The following is a 15,854-nucleotide window of genomic DNA, read 5'->3' as shown; positions in this document are numbered from 1 at the left end:
GAAGTCCCCGTTTTTTCCTAAGCGAAAGCCATCCCTACGCCTCAACTACAAGCTTTATCACGCACCTTTGTCCTAATGCCCTCCACCAGCCAGCGAAATAGGCGAGCAGCTGCAGTTGAGAAAACTGAGACTTGGAGCGGCACTTAGGACACGTCGTCAAGGGCATCCGCGGGTCTCTCCGACCCGAAACCTCTCCGGAGGTTCCTTCCACAGGTGGCCCCTCTCCCAGCCACCTCCTGCTGACCTGCCCAGGCTTTGCAGCGGGGGTGGGTGGCACAGTCGGTGGAGCCAGGGAAGGGGGCGAGTCCCCAGCCCAAGCCTCGCTGCGGCCGCTGAGACCCCCGTGCTGTCTCCTGCGCCACCGTGGCGCTTACAGGGTTGAGCCAGCAGTGTGGTCCGCGTTGGGCTCCTCGGCTCAGGGGGCGCGAGCGGAGCGCCCGTGGCTGCATAGTTCTCCGCTGCTAGGCGCCAGCCTGGGGTCTGCGCAGGGTCCCGGAAGCCTGGAGGCGGGACTCGGGGGCGGGGCCTCTGGGACGAGAAGGGTAGGGTCTGGGGGCTCGGGGCGGGGCTGGGCGGGGCCTAGAGGGCGGGGCGGGCCCGGGCTGGGCGGGGCCTGGCGGCGTCCGGGGCTCGTGGGGCCACCGCACCTCAGTCCACCTCGCGCGCCCTAGCTGCAAGCATGACGGACGCGTTGCCGCCTGCGGCTCGCCAGCCGCTAGAGAAGGAAGGCGAAGACTACTTTCGGAAGGTGGGCGGCTTCGGGCCCCGGACCACCGCCCCACCCCCGGGCTGAGGAAGGGGCTGTGGGAGCGTTGCCGGGTGGGCGCGGCCCGGAGGGGGAGGGGGCACGCGGGTCTGGTAGGGCCGGGCGGAGACCGAAGAGGAGCGAGCAGGGGAGGCGGCGGCGGCGTCCGGGCGCGCGGAGCAGGTGGCGCAGCGCGGCCCGCGTGCAGGTGCCAGCCCGGAGGCGGGGCCCGCGGGAGGGCTCCGGTCGCCCAGGTGGCGACCCTGCGTGCCTGAGGAACCTGCGCCGGCAGCCCCCGCGCCCGCGCCCTTGCGGCGCCTTGCTACCTGAGCTCAACTTGCGCCCGAGCGAACACTCCAGGCGGGCTGGCGGTCGTCTTTTTCCTCCAAAGTGTTTTTAGCGTCCGTTTCTGCGACTTCTCAGGGCCCAGAGGCGGCAGCTGTAGAAAGTGACCTCGGGCGACGCCCCCTCGCTCATCGCGGGTCGCCCTCGCTCTTTCTCACTTTATGCTGGTAGAACGGATTTATCAGGTGGCGTGGGAGCCTGGGCGGGCGACTGTGTGCTCCGAGCCCGGCTCTTCTCCCTGCCTTCAGTTCGAGAGTTAACAGTCTAGTAGTAGATCAGTCCCTCCAAAGTGACCCGAGAGCGGAGCGTGTTGGAGCACTCCTGTAATCCTGGCACTCTGAAAGGCTGAAGCTGGACGATCTTAAGGTCGAGCCCAGCCTAAGGCAATTTAGCGATTTGGCTAGACCCAGTTTCAAAAAAAAAAAAAAAAAAAGGCTAGGAGCCTGGGGATGCAGCCTAATGGGAAGGTCTTGGGTTCAATCCCGTGTACCGACCCCTTCCTCCAGTCCTACCACGAAGCAGTGTGATCCCGGGTCAGCTGGGGTGTTGGGAGGCCCACAGATGGGCTTTTGAGCTAGGAGTCATGGTGACACCCATCACACCTTCCTTGCAGGTCTTGGGAAGTTTAAAAATAGCCTTTGGCCAAGGAAAACTAGGTGGATTGAGATTGTCCTTGCTTTTTTTTTTTTTTTTTTTGGCAAATAGGACGCAAGGCACAGTGCCTAATTATAAATAGGGAAGTGAAACTGTCCTACAGGACAATCCTTGGTGTTCCAGAGCCTAGCCATCCAGTTCCTAAGTGGCCTTGACATCTTTCTCCTCCCATTGTGACCCTGACCACTTTGGGTTTTTGCTCACTGGTGAGGGGTAGTGAGGGTAGGACAGGAAGGGAATCTGGGAATTTGTATTCCATCTGGGAGATGAATGGAAAAGCTGCCTTTTTTTTTTTTTTTTGGTAAGTTGCTTTTAGCTTTAAAAGAAAAAAAAGCTGTTTTGAAGTATATTTAAGTGCAAAGATGTCATCATAGAATTACAGTATTATAACTTCTAATTATGTGTGGTTGGTGGAACAGAGGATCACAGGACATAAAATTGGAGAAAGAGGCTTGGCCTGGGAATCCCTAGATGTCGGTCTTAGGGCCCCAGGGCCTGACTGCCACCCCCACAAAATTGCCTGGTGGCCTATAACAAGTTGCTGTCTCTTTCAGGGGACTTGAGTTTTCTCTCTGGATTATTTGTCCAATGAACAGATGGCTTTATGGGCCTGTGGCAGCACTTGTGGGAATTGGCCAAGGGTGGGTGAGGAAGGATGGAGCAATTCCTTGGGGAGAGATGGGCCCAAGCTTTCTGGAATAAGTTTTCCTGTGAGACCATGCCAGGGCTTAAGTCTCAGGGGATGATTTGGGGGAGGGGCAGTGGATACCAAGGAAGCCAAGAAAGGATGCACAGTTGGGTGTTCTTTAGATGCAGTTTCTCTGGTGGTGGATGAGTACAAAGTAAGATGAATCACTACTGTACAATTAGAAGCATCTATTTAGAAAATGAGACCTTGTGCTGATCATTGTGCTATGGCCGAGTTGTCATACCAGTCCAAAGGGTGTTCTTTGTGTGGAGAAAAGAAAAGGTGTTGACATTTCTTTCCTGATTTGTGACCGGAGCCAATTTGACCTAAGACAAAATGCTCACTGAGTGACAGGTGGGTGTATTTCGGTGAAGAAGGGAAGGGTGGGCTCTTTTCAGGTAGAGGGAACAGCTTGGGCAAAAGCAGGGAATTGTGAATGCTTGTGGGGGACCCTCCTGGGGGTGTGGAGGTGGCCTAAGTGGGAAGTCCTTCAGTGTCATTCATCCTAAGGAAGCAGGGAATTTTAGGAATCATCAAAGTGGTTAAAGCAGTGCAAGACATTTGAGATATTATCAGAGCGAGCCCATTTTGCCAAGGTGTCAGTGGGTTAGGTGGAAGTGAGGGAAAGTGTAGCCAGGCAGGGTGGAGTTGGGGGGGCTGTAGGCCCCAGTAATCTCCATTGCCTTTGTCCCTTCTACTCTGATACAGGCTCATGATGTCCAGCAGTTTGTGTTTTCTCTGCACAGCCTTGGCCACCCATCCTTCTCACCACCTTATACCCTAACTCAGACAAGGGGCCCAGCCTGAAGATAGGGATACCAGTGTGGAGGTTGGAAGGATGGGACCCTGCAAGGATGAGAATAACTGGTGGGGTAGGATATGGTGGAAAGAGCACTGCCAGCAGGAACCCAAAGGTCTGCTCTGGGGGTCAGGTCATACCTCGGTGAGATGGTGTAAACCAGGAGGCTGGTGTGGAGGAGCAGGTGGATTTGAGGTTGCCTGGGGGATATGCACGTCGTGATCCCAGTGCACTCTGAACCTGGCAGCCCGGAGAGCTTCTTGCTGGAAAGGCAGAACTTCTTGCTAGGGAGCACCAGTGTGAGCTCAGGCTGGGGTATCCAGTGAGGGAACCTGGCACTGAAGCAACCAATAATAGGCCCCCCTAGAGGATAGGTAGCAAGGTGAGGTGCAAGCCTGGAGAGGGGTTGAGAAAGGCTGAAAGGAAGTCTCTTCAGTGGATGGGTGAGGTTGACAAATAGAAAAGCTAGGGGGAGTTTTGGATTTAGTCCTCTAGGGAGCTGTTAGAAAACTAGGATTGGGGACTGGGAACAAATTGACATGGCAGAGAAGATGGTTGCTGGAGTGGGGGGTGGTGGTAGAGAGAGACAAGGTCAGTTTATTAGGCATTTATTGTATGTATTTGTGTGGTGCTGGGTACGGGACTCAGGGTCTTGCACACACCAAGCGCACTGCTGAGCTGTTACATCCACAGCCTCACAGGGAATGAGAAAGTTAGAGCCTGTTTTGGATTGTTTTTTTTTTTTTTTTTTTTTAAACATTTTTTTTAAGTTTATTTTTTTTTAAGTTTATTTATTTATTTAGAGTGTGTGTGTGTGTGTGTGGCCAGCTCAGCCCACCAGGGGGCGGGGCTGGCTGGCATGTGGTGCTGGGGGATTGAACCGTGGTCCCTGCGCTTTGCTAAGCTTGTTCTAAGTAGGTGCTTTAGACCACTGAGCCATCTCCCCAGCCCCCAAAATGGAATAAGGATTTTTTTTTTTTTTCTCCTCGAATGCCTTCAGGGCACTTTTGGCTGGCTGGAGGGTTGTGGGGATCGAACTAGAATAAGCTGAGGCTGACAGCTTTGTGGAAGCAGCCACTTAAAGAACTGAGCTAGAGCCAGGCCCCCTTTGGATTGTTTTTGAAGTGCTAGGATTCAGGCTGGTCCTTTGCATGCTGTGCAAACTCACTTTCTACCTCAGCCCCTAGAGCCTTTTTTAAAGCTGAAAGTGAAGAAGTTGAGTGGGTGGATTCTTAGAGATTCAGGGGAAGTGATTAGAAGGAGCTGCTGGAGGAGGCAGCCAGGCGCAGTGAGTGGGGATCCCCAACCCTGGCAGTACAGTCAGGGTGTCATAAATCTGCCCTCATGTCAGGTTCTCCATCCTGTGGTTGGACTTCAGAATTTTGTACACCATGATCAGATTATCTCTATTAAAAGCCAGGCTTCTCTTTCATTGTCTTCTCTTTGTTATATCTTCTGCCCCTCTTCTCTTTAAAATGCCATTCTCCATTCATTCAAAAAGCATTATGGAGGGACAGCTCTGTGTCTGACCTCATTGCATGCTGGGATACATTGGCTTTTTTTTTTTTTTCCTTCCTTTTTTGAGTGCTGAGGATTGAACTCAGACCCTTGAGCATGCTAGGCAAGTGCTCTGCCACTGAGCTATTCCCCCAGTCACTGAACCCCAAACTCCCGCAGTTCAAGGGAGAGGCTGAGTTCCCTGGGGCGCTGAGCTGGGCTGGGAGCCCATGCTTTGTGCTGACAAACTTGGGCCATGGTTATGCTCCAAAAGGAGCTTCCTTGCTTGGGCTCAGAGCAGGAAGTAGGCTTCAGCTATGTTTGTGTGGCTCACCTATAAATGAAGCCCAATTGCTGAAAAGTCCCTGTTGGTGACCGAACCTGAACCGTATGTGTCAGGATAATCAGTGGTGGGGAGGGCAGGTCTCTTCAGTCAGGGTTTTATTGGGGTTGCAGAGGATTTGACTGAACAGAGATAAAGGACACCAGTCAGCCCCAGGTGAAGCATGGACTCAGCCCTGTCTTCTTGGTCTGGGTCTTGCTAAATCACCCCGAGGCTGGGTTTGAACTTAACCTCTCGCCTCAGTCTCAACGGTATATTTCCTTTTTATTTTTTAAAAATTTATATATAAATTTAAAATATTTATGTTTTTTGGAAACAGGGCCTTACTGTGTAGCTGGCCTTAACTCACTATGTAGCCCAGGCTGGCCTCGAACTCAGTGCGCCTCCTGCCTCAGTTTTCCCAGTGCTAGGATTACAGGCATGCGCCACTGCACCTGGCTTCAACAGTATATTTCTGTCAGATTGCTATACATTTTTTTCTTAAAAGAATGAGCAGTAGAAATGTACCCACCCACTCCAATTTTTATACATTTTCTACTGAAAGACTTAAATGTGTTGTGTAGTTAAATGCAGAGTCCTGTAGGGAATCCTTTCCAGGAGGCTGCATCATAATAGCAGATCCCTTCTCTGGGGCCCAGTCCTAAAACTTCTTAGGAAAACCTGTTCTTGGCCAGGAGAAAGCCAGCTGGGGTGGGGGCAGGGTAGAGAAAGCCTCTCCCCAGCACTGCTGAAAGACCCTGCGTGAAAGGTCCAAGCCCTGGTGGACGGAGAGTACAGAGTGTGGCATTGTCACTTGTTCCTCTGCATCCTTAGGGAACACAAATGCCCCAGATGAATTTAGCTCCATTGTTTTTACTCAAGAGCTGCAGGAGAAGTTTTTCTTGTTTGCAGAAACCTGCAGGCTGGACAGGGCCTGGAGGTTCGCTGTGTCCTGGTTTATGGCCTGTGTTTACACTGGGCTTCTTGGAGGCTCCAGGGGAGAGGCAAGGAGGAGCATTCTTTTTGTTTTTTCGAAACCCAGAATCTCCCAGTTCCTTCCTCTGCACTGTTCATCTTATCAGGGTCTGATTTCCTGTTAGACCCCTGTGTGTCTCATGTAGAAGTGTGCAGTTATGTGGGAAGCCTTCTGAGGGGGCCATGTCCACAAGCATGGTGTGTTGGGGGTACTCTGGCTTTTCTGGGGTGCTGATACTGTCCTGTTTGGATTCATCCCCTTGGAGCTGCAGTTCTTTTCCCAGCCAGAAAAGGAGGGAAGAGGGGAGGGTAGAGGTTGGAGACTGCTCCCTGTCCTGGCTACTATCCTGGTGTGGTCTAAGCCAGCTCCCAAAGGCTGGGCTGGACCCAGGCTGATCATGGCCTTGATAGAGGAGTCAGCTGTACTGGAGCCCAGCAGTCCATAGCGTGTCCCCGGCACGCCTCATACTGTGGGGTTCTGGCTGGGAGAGTTCCCTGGCAGCAGAGTTTTCATGGTGACTCAGAGGAAAGTCAGTGTGATGAGCTGAAACCCTGAATGTCCCTTGTTTCCTGGGGCTGTTTGAACAATTGCCAAAACACCACCTGATGCTGCTAGGCACTGACTTTAGCCTGATCAACACTTCCTCCTTTGGCTGGCCTCCTAGAGTCTTGTGACACAAAGGCTGCATTGGAGGTGGCTTCAGCACAGTGGAACTGCAGGTGCAGCTCAGCTGGAGGACGGGGTGCCTGGCAGAGTGCGAGCTGGGGGTGCTGGCTGGAGCAAGGTCTCCCTTAGCACCTGGGACGGTGAAAGTGGTGAATGATGTGACCACCCTCTGCTCTTTCTGCTGAGGCCTGCAGAGTTCATTGTGGCCATAAGCTTTTTAAATTTTCCAAGTACTGAGAATTAAACCCAGAACCTTCCCATGGGAGCTACATCCCCAGTCTTTTTAATTTTTATTTTTTAAAATTTATTTTTATTTTTACTTTTTAAAAAATTGTGTGTGTGTGTGTGTGTGTGTGTGTGTCCAGCTCAGCCCACCAGGGGGCGGGGCTGGCTGGCATGTGGTGCTGGGGGATTGAACCTCGGTCCCTGTGCTAAGCTTGTTCTAAGTAGGTGCTTTAGACCACTGAGCCATCTCACCAGCCCCTTAATTTTTATTTTGAGGCAAGATCTTACTAAGTCACTAAACTGACCAGGCTGGGCTCAAATTTGTAATCTTCCTGCCTAAGCCTCCCAGAGTACTGGGATTCTAGGCCTGAGTTATCAGGTCCAGCCTGCCTCAGCCTTGGAAAATTCCTAGGTCTTAATTTGTGTGTAAAAAGAGAAAAGGGTGTGTGATTAAAACAATTTCATAGGTTGTTTATTGTTACATTATCAATGTAATGTAAGTTTTGTTTTTTGAGATAGGGTCTCACTATGTGATTCAGGTGAGCTTGCCTCCCAAGTACTGGGATTATAGGCATGTCCCACCACACCTGGCAAAAATAATTTAAATTGTTACAAAACAATCACAGAAATGGGCAAACTCAAGATCCAATATAAAGCTCAGCCTTCCCTTTCAGCGCATATGCAGACACTTTCTAAATAAGGACTATCACCTACCATACATACCATCAGTGATAATAAGCAGGTCATTGATTGGGTTTAGAAATATTTATGCATGGACATTTTTGTAATTTCAGGTATGACATTAAAACCTTTTTAATTTGGCATGTTTAAAAGATGCCCAGAAGGGCTGGGGAGATAGCTCAGTGGAATAGGTGCTTGCCTGGCAAGAGCAAGGGCCTGAGTTCAATCCCCAGTTCCGCCAAAAAATAAAAAAAATCAAGAAAAAGAAAAAAGCCTGGGGGGGGGATAATAATAAAATAAAAGATGCCCAGAGCCAGTTATGATGGCACATGTCTAATTCCAGCGCTCTGGTAGGGTGAGACAGCAGGATCAGAAGTTTGAGCCCACTCTGGGCAATTCAAGGTTGTGACAAAGTACTGATTTGTATCATGCCTACCCTGCTCCTGTGGGAATGGATTGGGCTGCTGGAAGGAGGCAGCTGGGCCTGTACAGCTAGCCCCCTATTCCTGGCAGAGACCCTGGGAGAGCAGGAGGGCTATTTTTATGTACCAGTTCATGTTTTTATTGCATTTTTTGTTTTTATTTTATTTTATTTTATTTTTTTTGACATGTAACAGCTAGCTTGTCTCCACTCAGCCTTCCCTGAATCGCCAGTGTGGTGAAAGTTAAATGAGATGTATGTGTGTATTGCAGAGTATGGCATGCTGCTTCTGTGCTTTCTGATTGACAGCTCTGCTGAACTTATAAACAAACAATTATATTTTCCAGAGTTTGGTGATTGAGTGAGGGATTGTATAACCAGGAAGGAATGAAAAAAACAAAGAAACTATCTATGCTGAAGAAGCAGCTAAAAGCGCCTGTCCTCTCGTGGCCTGAATGAGGGTCTCTGGTCAGGTGTCCTTTCACCCAGTCCTGTCCTTGCACCTTACACTTATACTTCTGACCTATAGATCCTAAGCTTGTAGTTTGTCCTAAATTTGATGAAAAACATAGCTATGTGTTGGACTTTATCTTTGGCCGTGATGAAGAAGGTTCTTCTGCTTTCCAAAGTAGAGGGGAACCAGGCAAGTGCCAGACACTGCATGGAGTGGGGGCCCAGTGAGGGGGGAGGGGAGAGACCATTCTTTAGCCCAGGCTGGCCTTGAACTTGTAGCAGTGCTTCTGCCTCAGCCTCCCATGTACTGGGATTACAGGTGTGTACCACCGCGCCCAGCTTCATGGTTGTTTTAGGAACAGGAATTTACCACTTCTAACTAACATGGACCAGGAGCTGGGAAAGTAGGCATGGATCACTGTTCCCCAAAGGATGAGGGCTGACTCTGGCAGTCCTCAGCTAGGAAGCACATGATGGTGCCCCTGGGGATTGGGAGAGGAGCTCCCCAATATCCCCACATATTGCTGCTGCTGTGCCTGCCTCACAGACCACCCCAGAGCTAAGGAAGGAGTCCAGTAGCTCACTTAACCTCCATGCCCCAGATCCTAGATGCTGTATCTGGGTCAGTATAGGTTCAGACTCTCAGAGAGGCCCACCAAGCTTGTAGTGGTGCTGAGAGTTCCCTCAGCTCTTGGCTTTTCTTGGGTGGGAGCTGTCAGACTGTTCTTCCAGATTTCAAGACAGACCAAAATGCCCAAACCTGATTCTGCCCAGGGAGCCAAACAGACTTTAAGAAAGACTCATTTCATTGCAAGACCTTGTCAGGAGTGATCTAAGAGGTCAGGTAGCTCAGTGAGTGGCCCTGGTTCTCAGGCCAGGCTGGTGTGACAGGTACTTCCCTGTTCGCTGGTACAAATCTTTGCCATTTTTGAGCAGTTTGATGTCCTGTCAGGAATGTGTCTCTGTCATTGAGCTGCAGGGGCTACTCTGGGAACCTTACTATCTGACAAAGCCAGAGAGGAGACAATGTGGCTGAGGACTGTGGGAGGGGGAGCGTCAACCCCAGCAGCCCCTGGTGATTCCCGGGGGCCTTTCTGGTGGTCTTGGACAGGCATATCTCTCAGGGAAATTTCCTGGGTGCCCAGTGCGTGTTTCTGTGATTCCTAGCAGGGCTCAGCATTCCTACCTGTCAGTAAGAAGTAATGTAGTTTTGGGTCCAATTACTAACCTGTGAATTCTTATTTCTTAGCTGGAAACTTGACCTCTCACAATTGTGGGCTGGTTAGGATGTAGCAATTCCAGAAGTTGGTTAAAGTCTTGAAGCAGGAACAAGTTCTTATCCTATGCTGGAATTGCTGCTTATCTGAGCTCTGGGAATGTACATAAAGGATTAATTGTTAGGGCTTATTGGTAAAATAAAACACAGCATTGGTGAGCCACATCACTGAGTCAAATCAGACCAGCCCTTCGTACTAATTCTCAGAAGGGGAAGGGAAGAGACCAATAGTTATTGTAGTCCTTTAATATTAAATTAACATGAAAGACATTTTTATCTTACATCTGAAAAAGGATTTTAATTTTAAACCAGGCATCCTTTAATGGTTTGGCCAGGCTTGGTGGTGCAGGCCTGTAATCCCAGCACTCTGGGAGGCTGAGGTAGGGGGAATCTCAGGCTTGCGCTTAGCCTGGGCAGTTTAGTGACTTAAGGAGACCTTGTTTCAAAAATTAAACTGAACTGAAGATATAGCTCAGTGAGAAGGTCCTGGGTTCAATCTCCTGTACCAAGAAAAAGGAAAATATAGTTCTGACTTCAGGATCTATTCTAGCTCAGATTCTGAGTATCTGCAATGTGTTTGAACTTGGGGAAAAGTATCCATGTGAGACAGGAAAACTGGGGGAGGATGTGTGTGTGTGTGTGTGTGTGTGTGTGTGTGTGTGTGCAAATAATGGGACCTGCAGGGGGAGCCGGTGAGAATAAGTCTGTGTAGGTGGAGAACTGTAACTCACATCTGGCCTGCCAGTCAGAGGCTGCTGATACAGGGACCCTTGAGAAGGGTATCTGAGTTAGGACCACCAACAACTCACACTTGTGCCTGAGGCCTAGGCCATGGGCGTGGTGCAGGCCTGGGAAGGGAAGGCTGGATGTGGGCTCGGCCCTCAGGCCCCTCCCAGGGAGTAGCCGCAGATAAGCCTCAGCCAGGAATGTGGTCCTAACTCAGATACCAGGGTTTCTGTCTATCTGGGTGGGGAGAACACCATTAGGTGTAAAGGAAACTTTTATTCCCCTGATCTTAAACTTTATAGCGTAAAACAGTATAATCCATACACCCTAGAAAAATACTGTACTAGGCAGAGAGAGTATAAGCAGATAATTCACTGAAGAAGAAATCCAAGTGACCTGTACTATATGAAAAAAGGTGTTTACCTTCACTAATAATAAAGCATGCACATTGGGAGAATGGGACACTTGCTTTTGCAGTCACTAAAAATAATGCTTTTTATCCCAGTAAATGGAAAGATGGATAATCCCATTTAAAAATGAGTAAAGGATCTGATTTGATATTTCTCTAGAGAAAATCTATAGCACAGGTCAGTAAACCCATGAAGAGTTTTACCACCTACCCCACCAAAGACCAAGGAGACCAATGTGGGACAGGAAATCTTACCTGGGGCAGCTTAGGGCCTAGGTCCTAAGCCATAGCCTTGGAAACAGAGTTTTGTTTTTTAATAGTGCTGCTGGGGATTGAATACATGCTTGGTAAGTGTTCCAGTACAGAGCTGCACCTCTGTTCTACACCAGTGAAGAAATGTTCACTGTCATTAATCATCAGGGGAATGCAGTTCAGAATTCAGTGAGATCCCATACACATTAGGCTAGCTATAAGAAGAATAATAATAGGCGAAGCTGGGACGGGGGTAGCTTAGGTGGTAGAGCACTTGGGTAGCACAGGTAAGGTCCAAGTTCAGCATACAGCACTACATATACAAAGCAAAAACCTTGTGTTTTGAGGAACACTTCTCTTTTTTTGTTACTAGGGGTTGAATTTAGGCCTTTTTGGTACTGAGCTACATGCCCAACTTGTTTTCATTTTTAAATTTTGAGACGGGCTTGCTCAGTCACTGAGTGGCCCAGGCTGAGCAAGGCCTTGCAGTCCTCCTGCCTCTTCCGCCTGGAGCACCCAGCCGGGGGGAGGGGGGGGTCACTTTGTGCTAGAGGAGAATCTCAGGATGGAGTGCTGTGTGACAGAACACCACAAGCTGTGTGTGCCATTGCACAGGATGGGGCTGGCGTTGCAGGCCTGAGGCTGCTTGCAGGGTTGCCCCGGCTGCCTCCTGGGAACCCACCCCCTGAGTCTGCCCATAGTTCCCCAACTGGTAAGGGTAGCCCGCTGTGCCTCGACTGGTGGTACACACATCGTGGTTTGTGATGAAGCCCTGCTGTCCTGCTGGGAGCCTGGGACTCTGGGACGTGCCCGACAGAGTGTGCTTATGGGAGTAGCTCCCACTAAGGTGTTCCCTTCATAAGCTAATATGGGTAGAGACATTGACTAGGAGTTGCTACATGTAATAGAATTTTATTTAGTTTTTTTTTTTTTTTTTTTTTTTTTGGTACTGGGGATTGAACCTAGGGCCTTGGCACTGAACTGTGTATCCCTGGCCCTTCTTTTATTTGTTTTGTGATACGAGGTCTCACTGTGTAGTCATGGTAGTCTTGAACTCACTAAATAGCCCGGGCTGAGTGCTAAAACATGGTAATGCTCTTGCCTTCGGTCCTGAGTACAGAGGCTGATACTTAAAATCCTCTGCCTCTGTCCCTACAGATGTATGCCACCATGCCCAGCTGGAGTTCCTGGGTTATCGGTCCTAGGGAAGAGCATATTCCTTTTGACCCAGCATGGGTGGGAGGCTGAAGCAAGCCAGCATTGGATTCCTCTAGCTTTTGCACTTCTTATGACCTCTCCAGTTCTGTACGCATCCTTATTAAGAACCGGTGATGAGTCATAGTCACGAATGCCTCTCTACACCATGTCCTGTGAAACTTTCTAACAAGTCTCTCAACGTCTGAGTGGTCTTGGGGGCTCTGACGCAGCCTAGGACATGGAGAATAACAACATGCATTTCACGTGGGCTGGAAGGAAGGACACCAATTCACAGTGGCTGTTTTGGAGTTGTATACTATGAGTGACTTATTTGTAGTATTTTGTCCATTTCCTATATTGAAATTTACTTTTATTTTCAGAAGAAATTGTCTTTTTGTGGAACATCTGCTCTGGTAAACATCATCGTTCTCTTTGGAGTGGCTTGCCTCTGAAGGAGCATCTCATTTTTCTCCTAGGGATGTAATCCCCTTGCACAGACGGGCCGCAGCAAACTGCAGAATCAAAGGGCTGCGTTGAATCAGCAGATCCTGAAAGCTGTGCGGATGAGGACAGGAGCAGAAAACCTTCTGAAGTAGGTGCCTCCGGGTTCCCTGCCTCCGCTGGGAAGCAGGCTCCCCTGTGACCCGTGCAGCCTTTGCTACACTCCCAAACCCGCTCTCCTCAGCATCAGCCTCTCCTCATTGCTGCCTCCTGGGCTGGGTTGTTTCTGCCTAGGGCATGGTTGTGTTAAAGACAGACGTTCTGCCTACCGTGTCTGTGATGGGAGGGCCCCTGGCCTCAATGGAGTGGACCAGCTCCGTTAGGAGTCCAGTTAGCGTCGCCTTGGTGTTTAACCTCCCTGCTTCTGTGGGACTTGACAGCTTCTCCAGTGCCTGGCATGATGCCTGGGGCAGAATCACTGCTTGCTGTATTGAATGTGCAAGGACAAAGGGCAGAAAGGAACGACTAGGATATTTCTACTGCCAATGTCTGCTTTTCTAATGGAAGGGGTATTTTTTTTCCCTATTTTCATCATTTTTTTCTTTGACAGGGACTCACTATGTAGCGCAGGGTGGCCTTAAACTCAAGGCAATTATCCTGCCTCAGCCTCACAAACTTGGCAAGGAAAGAACTCATTCTGCTTGTTGGAAACTATAATTCCCTAGAAGTGAGTGTCCTCAGACATGGGAGTCTCAGAGATGGGGGTGGGGTAGGGTAGGGAAATACCCACACGTGGGCACAGTTTTGGGTAGTAGGTGTTCTCATTGGGTCAGCTTCAGTGTTGGAGCCCTTGGGAAGCACAAAGGCCCTTTGAGAGGCTGTTTGGAAACATAAACACCAACTAAGTGTTGGTAGAACAGCTCCCAGCCTCGGGAGTCCCCTGCATTGCCTCCGAAGCACTCTGAAGAACAGGAGGAAGGTTTCTGAGCTTGATCTTGGGGTAAATTTATTTTTGAATTGATGTGAAAGATCCAAGATATTAAATGGGGGAAAGAAAGGTGTAGGACAGGGTTTGGGGATGTAATTCAGCAGCAGAGCACTTGCCTGGCATGTGCACTGCCCTAGATTCAATCTCTTGTACTTCAGTGAGAGAGGGAGGGGGAGAGCCTTGGAAGGGGAGAGAAAAAAAGGGAGAAGAGGAGAGGGAGCAAGTGAGAAAAGGGAAGAAAAGGAAAAAGAAATGGAGTGTGGTGGTGCATGCCTGTAATCCCAGCACTTGGGAGGCTGAGGCAGGAGGATCCCTGAGAATTTGAGGCCAGCCTGGGCTACAAAGAGGGTTTAAGGTTAACCTGAATGGCATAGCAAAACCCTGACTCAAAAACAAAGACAGACAGAAAATAGAGGCCAGGTAGCATGCTGCATGTGCACACATGTGTGAGGGACTTGGACATGTGCCCAAAAGGACAGAGAAACTTAGCAGTTGGCTCTTGGGAACAAGACTGGAATGAGGGTGGAGGTGATTCTCCCTTTTTGTGTTATTCTTGTTGATAATTTCTCTTTTTGAGACAGGGTCTCACTATGCAGTTTGGGCTGGCCTTGAGCTCACTTTGTAGCATAGGCTGGTCTCAAACTCTCAGTGATCTTCCTGCCCCAGCCTCCCAAGTGCTACTGGGGTCACAGGTGTGTGCCACCATGCCTGGCTTGATGTGTTTTTAACAACTGTGTGAATTACTCCCCGCTAGACCCCAGCCTTGAGTCTGGAAGGCTGGTGTGTTTGTGGCTTTGGACTGTGGCTGACCCTTGGACAGTTTTCTAGGAGAGGGGCAGCCCTGTGCTGGGGCCTCCCTAGGAGGTTCATGGGTTCATCGAGCACCTCTTGAGCGGCAGGCAGGTGATGCAGGACAGAAGGCTGTGGACAGTGCAGATGGGGGTGCCCACGTGTGCCTTATCTCTACCAAGGGGAGACTAGTGCAGTGCTGAGAACTGAACCCAGGGTGTTGTGCATAGGCAAGTGCTGTGCCGCAGAGCTGCACCCTCATCCTGCTAGGAGACTTTCATATGTGAGTAAACAAACCAGATCACATCGAGAAGTGATCCTTTCTGTGGTGTGATGAAATGGAAGAGTGGTAGAGGTTGACCAAGGGCAGTGGTGGTGAACCTTTTAGAGAGGAATGCCCACAGTCTAGCCCCAAACCCCCTCATTCATTCATTCATTCATTCATTCATTCATTCATTCATTCATTTATGTGGAACGGGGGATTGAACTCAGGCCCTTGTGCTTGCCAGGAAAGTGCTTATTCCACTGAGCCATCTCCTTGCCTCTCCCCCCCCCCCATTTACTATCAATGACAATACTGCAATTCAGCCTGAGTACTGAGGTTTTTGTTTAGAAAAATAACTCATACATTAACATCTTGTGTCTTCAATGTAGAATACCATGTGGGCCTTAGGTTCACCACCACTGACCCAGGGTGACTGGGGGTGGCACAGCCTCAGACACACGGGTATCTTTCGGGAGGCCTCCTCTTTTTTGGAAAGGCCTCATTGAACAGGGGACAGGGAGTTTCTCAGGCAGGAACTAGGACAGTGCTGTTTGTTCTGTTAGTGACATCAACCAACAAACAGCCTCTCAGGCCCAAGCCTGGCTCATACTTACTGTCAAGTTAGCAGTCGATCAGTGGGCAGGGGTGGGGGTGGGGAGGGATTGTTAATGATTCTCGCAGCAGTGACCTAGCAGTGCCAGAGTGCCCCTCTGGAGAATGTTGTTGGGAAACCCTGAAGGTATTTATTAATCTGACTCAACCAACGGTTTCCGGAAAACAAATGGGGCATTTAGCCAAGACCAGCTCTGGGCGTGTGGTGTCCCTGGGCAACTGATGATGATTACGTGGTTGTTGCTATGGGGAAGGGGTCGTTTTGGTCATTCTTTGGCCCTTAGTGTCTGTCTCTCTTTTAAACCCCAGCTGTCCCACTGCAGACCCTGTGTGGAGGTAGAGCAGTTGGGATGGGGGCTGGGAACATGTTGGAAATGCAGAAATAATGGTCGAAGCCCTTACCTGCACAGGCAGGTCCTGCATAGCC

At 49.8% G+C, this 15,854-nt stretch overlaps 1 protein-coding gene across 1 annotated transcript in view; it reads left to right on the top strand.

The window, feature by feature from the left end:
- Positions 1-631: 631 nt before the first annotated feature.
- The window catches only part of Rhpn2 (rhophilin Rho GTPase binding protein 2), a 61,129-nt gene continuing 45,906 nt past the window's right edge, over positions 632-15,854 (top strand). Inside the window, exons 1-2 of the mRNA XM_004636694.2 lie at positions 632-748; positions 12,809-12,924. Coding sequence (XP_004636751.1) covers positions 680-748; positions 12,809-12,924 — 185 coding nt within the window. The 5' untranslated portion in view covers positions 632-679. The remainder of the gene's footprint in view (positions 749-12,808; positions 12,925-15,854) is intronic.

This window comes from Octodon degus, unplaced genomic scaffold (genome assembly GCF_000260255.1).
Source record: "Octodon degus isolate 3935 unplaced genomic scaffold, OctDeg1.0 scaffold00083, whole genome shotgun sequence".
NCBI lineage: Eukaryota > Metazoa > Chordata > Mammalia > Rodentia > Octodontidae > Octodon > Octodon degus.
Note: the sequence above shows the minus strand (reverse complement) of the source record. Positions and strands in the feature narration are given on the sequence as shown.